We start from the raw sequence: 4,542 nt of genomic DNA on the forward strand, positions 1-4,542 counted from the left end.
AAGTTCAAAAAGAATTTAATTGAAATTCAGGAGAAATAGATGACCGAACGTACAACGAAAATGAAATTCAGTATCTTAACAATCTATTAAAGAAAGCTTTCACTTGTAGAGAAGTGGGAGATAAAATTGCTGCTGGCTTATCCGACGAAGATTTAAAAAATATGGCGTTAGCAATTATCTTTTACTCATATATTATTACGCTACAAATATTCCTTAAAGTCGAAATCATATCCGTCAAATTGCGTCAATTCTGTTACTAATTACTAAAGGAGATAGGACAAATTGCAATTAGTTTATGATTGAATTCCAATGAATTGATTAGTAATAATAATAATGGATCATTCGTTTATATCATCTTACAGGAAAATCCCTGCAATGTGTGAATGTGCAAACTACGAGTTGAACCGTCGATCTAGAATACTGCATTACCGCGATGGCAAAATAAACCCTGGATATTTAAAGGAAGCTTTTGAACATGCATCTCAGATGAATTTTACAAATGATGACGTATGTTCCATTCTTTATTGCTGTTAAGAATAATAGTTCACCAAAAATCCGAAGAAATTTATAGGAAGCGAAGATTTGGTGATGTAGCTGATGTAAATTTAAATTTTAGCACAGAAAAAAATATACGGAAAATCACTGGTCACCAGTTCAAGCTATTTTGTTCGGCGGTGAAAAAGCGCTTAATATAACTTGTGTGGCGGTACCTTGTGATGTGGTAACAGTTACGTCTCAAGAAGATCATTTAAAAATATCTCAAAGAAAGATAAATGGTAGGAAATTGTGGTTTGAATTTTTGCACAGAATTTTTATTTTAATTAATTGAAGAATTGACAGGCAGTTACTACTAAACAAACAAAGTGGTTCAAAGTATGTGATTTCAGCTCATTTCCAATTTATCCCTGATGAAATAAAAGGAAGTCCAATGAATGGAATAATTATCCCTCATAATCAACCTTCACAAATGCGCATAGAAATGCAGCCAATAAAAAATATTCTGTTGGTCATTCTTTATATTCACAGAAGCAAACTTTTAAAATATTTTAATCGTCCAACTTATGTTAAAATTATGTTAAAGCCAAAATCAATATTGAAATTTAGTTGTTTTGAAATAGCTAAAGAAGTAATTTCTGTTCTAAACATTAGATTATTAATTTAAATTTTCTTGAAATGTTACTCTCAAATGGTCATCATACTTGGGATGATATCTCTCTTTGTCTATGAACAGCAAGCAGAACAGGTAATAGTGTAAATAATTTAATTAAGAAATGTAATTAGGATTCCCGAAAATTGATGCAAAATTCTATTTAGTATTCAATGGATATAATTTTTATGGTCATGTTTGTCATTAATTTGTAATTAAATTTTCAGTGCGTGGAAAAAGAATTCTATGTCAAAAATACACGAACTGCAAAAATCAGGAGTGAGTTAATTAAAATTTAATACATCAGTATGTGGTATCCCGAAGTACTATGTTTACAGCGAAATGAATTCTGTCTAACATTTCACTACGAAAGCTTTCCATCAAATTAGAAGTATGGAATTTTCGAAGCCTAATAGGATAACCATGATTTTCAGTATCCACTGAAGTTGACCATTTTGATTAGTACCGATGACAATGTAATTCAAGAAGGCGCTAAAAGTCGAGCATTGAGTGCTGTCGAAGTTATCAGGAAGGATTTGAGTAGCGCGCCAATTTGTGTTATTACTCAACGGGATACTCGGAATAGTGTGTAAGTCAGATCTGATAGTTTCTTGGCTGCACGATTAGTCTAAAGTGTAAAGATACTAGGACGAGGTGTGGCTATGATTCCGCCAATATTCATCCAATGTTTGATAGAATCCCAATGTTTGACAAATCCCAAACATTAAATATTTTTAAAGGCGCTTCAACAAAGATTGCCGCAGAAAAAATTTGGAGTTGGATAGCTACGGCTTGGCATTAATGTTCTATGGTCATGACGTAAACGCATCGATCCTTCTCGTAGACAAAAAAGATAACAATGAAACGTTGAAAAGCAAATTTGAACTCTGGAAGGTTTGACATCTTTATTTGCTTCAGTTCAATCTTAATCGTTATTGTAAAGTCATTTTCATGTTAACAGTTAAATTCCCAAACTATATTTTTCCCTATGCTTAGTATACTTCTCTTTTTCTGATTGCATAAAATTAACCTCTTTCAGCAGAAGGAATTGCTCTTTCTCGATAGTCATCAAGCAGTAGCATTCCATTTCACTGTAGTCAATAGCACTGAGCCGAAAAATAGCGAAAAGATATTCAGGTAGGATATTTAGAATATTGGACGATGCCACCCAATTGTCAGTTTCTAGAATGACATATTGGTATAATGTGGCTCTGATCTAATAAGACCATGATCAGTAATAAACGTTTCAGTATTATAATATTCAATGAGAGTAAGCGTACTAGTAGTAATGATAGCATTATACACAATGAGAGTAAGCGTACTAGTAGTAATGATAGCATTATACACGCTACTAGTAGTAATGATAGCATTATACACGCTACTAGTAGTAATGATAGCATTATACACGCAAATACGCCAAATGAATTCGAATTTCCGACTCAGAGGATAACATAAAACGTAAACTGATCCAATGGCTGACGCAGCAATCTATTTGTTATTGGATTTCCGTATTTGAATATGTTTATTTAATTTTCGATAATTTGCAATTAATATCATTTTCTTTTCTTTGCAGTAATACATTCCCAGACATTCCGCTAAATACGCTGCGTTTACTTGATGAATCATCGATGACTGGAGTAAACTATAAAGTTGGAACGATGTCTGATTTTTATGCCGGTCCCGTGTATGCAGTTGTTGGTTTTCGAAAATTCGGTGGAAGAAATCCAGCTACAGAAAATCTTTCCGAGGAAAATGATTGGTTTTTGTGATTGATTGACTGCTTCACTGAGAGAGTTTAGATGAGGAAGTGTATATCTGTCGACAAGCCATTCTATTGTTTTGGAAGCAGCTTGAACCATAAAGGCATTGTTTATGAAGTGTGATAAATATTTGATAAAATATAAAAATGAATGATTTATTTGAAGTCGAATATGCACGATCATGCAAAATATGCAAATTGAATAGCCCGTTTTTGTGCTTTGGAAACAAAACCATGATTAGATTGTTGATTTATTAGGCCAGAAATAGCTTGCATTTTATGTTGAATCAATTCTTGTTGTCGGTTCCCCTTTATTAATATGACAAGAAATGCATGTATTTTGGAAATTTAGACTTCTTTTTTGAAAGTTCTGAAATTTTGAATTTCTTTGGAATATTTTGAAATTTGGAATTTCCTGCTTATAATTAACAATACTTCTTTAGATTTTCCAAAATTTTGAATCATATAAATTTTTCTGTATTTTTGAATTTCTTGTTTTTTGCCTACTGCATGCTTTTTTATTAGCTTTACTTGCTGCGCACCTGTTTCCAATTAATTGTTGCTAATGCATGTGTTTTTGATAGTTCCATTTACCGTTACTTTCTTACCAGCCTTATTTATATTACCTCCCTTTTTTAATTAATTCCGATTTCCGAGTAAATCATGCGAACACCTGTTTATGACATATTTTTCTATTGGCCTTGTTTTTTATTGCTTTCCATTCTTTTTTTTGATTGTTTTTTTTGTTTTTAAGCCTCTATTTATTTTTTTCTTTTGCTCATTCACACTAATCAAGCGTTCATTTGAAGCATGCGGAATGTAACATCACTCCTTCTTGCCAGAATAACTACTTACAACATTTACCATAGAATTATCACATATTTTGACCTAAGGTCACTATTTGACAGCCTCAAAAGAACTTTTTGTCTCAAAATAATGGGAGGAAAGAAAAGTGAAAATCTAATTAGACCTAGAAAATTCCGACAGAATGCACATGGTTGGAGATTCAGAATTCCTCCCTTTTGCATCATACTTTTACTGTAATTAAAAAAAAATGATATTAAACCATTACGATTATATTTTTAATTCTGATTATGCAATTTTAGCGAATAATCCTTCCTGCCTCAATCAAATAAAAATTCAATGAATGAAATGATTATCCCATACAATTTGCATTCAGAAACGGACAAACACCGAATATTAAAGGCAATGATTATTATCATTTTGGTCATCCTTTATATCCACAGATGTAAACTAAAATATTTTAACTGTCTGAGTTATGTTAAAGCCAACCGATATTGATTGAGATTTAGTTGTTTTGGAATAACTAAACGAGTAATTTCTGTTCCAAACATTGCATGATTTAAATTTTCTTGAAATGTCTCTACCAAATGGTCATCATACTTGAGTGACAATGAAATATCTCTCTCTTTAATATACTAAGAAAAACAAGCAGAAGAGATAATAGCACAAACGATTTAATTAAGAAATGCAATTAGAATATAATTCATTCTGCTCCAAAAGACCAATGCAAAAATTCTACCGAAATACTCAATGGGTATGTCGTGAAATAGTAAAGACTGCCAGATAATTTATTTGCCGAACTCAGTGTTGGGTAATCAAACTCCAATCAAAT

The 4,542-nt window shown here is 31.9% G+C and overlaps 1 protein-coding gene across 1 annotated transcript; it reads left to right on the forward strand.

The window, feature by feature from the left end:
* Positions 1-23: 23 nt before the first annotated feature.
* LOAG_12904 (hypothetical protein) lies at positions 24-3,092 on the forward strand. Its single transcript, XM_020448609.1, has 9 exons — positions 24-166; positions 363-507; positions 617-776; positions 888-1,002; positions 1,375-1,426; positions 1,582-1,736; positions 1,888-2,041; positions 2,187-2,284; positions 2,721-3,092. Exons 1-9 carry the CDS (start codon positions 162-164, stop codon positions 2,914-2,916), a joined length of 1,080 nt encoding a protein of 359 aa, XP_020301263.1. The 5' UTR covers positions 24-161; the 3' UTR covers positions 2,917-3,092.
* The last annotated feature ends 1,450 nt before the right edge of the window (positions 3,093-4,542 follow it).

This window comes from Loa loa (assembly GCF_000183805.2).
Source record: "Loa loa unplaced genomic scaffold supercont3.902, whole genome shotgun sequence".
NCBI lineage: Eukaryota > Metazoa > Nematoda > Chromadorea > Rhabditida > Onchocercidae > Loa > Loa loa.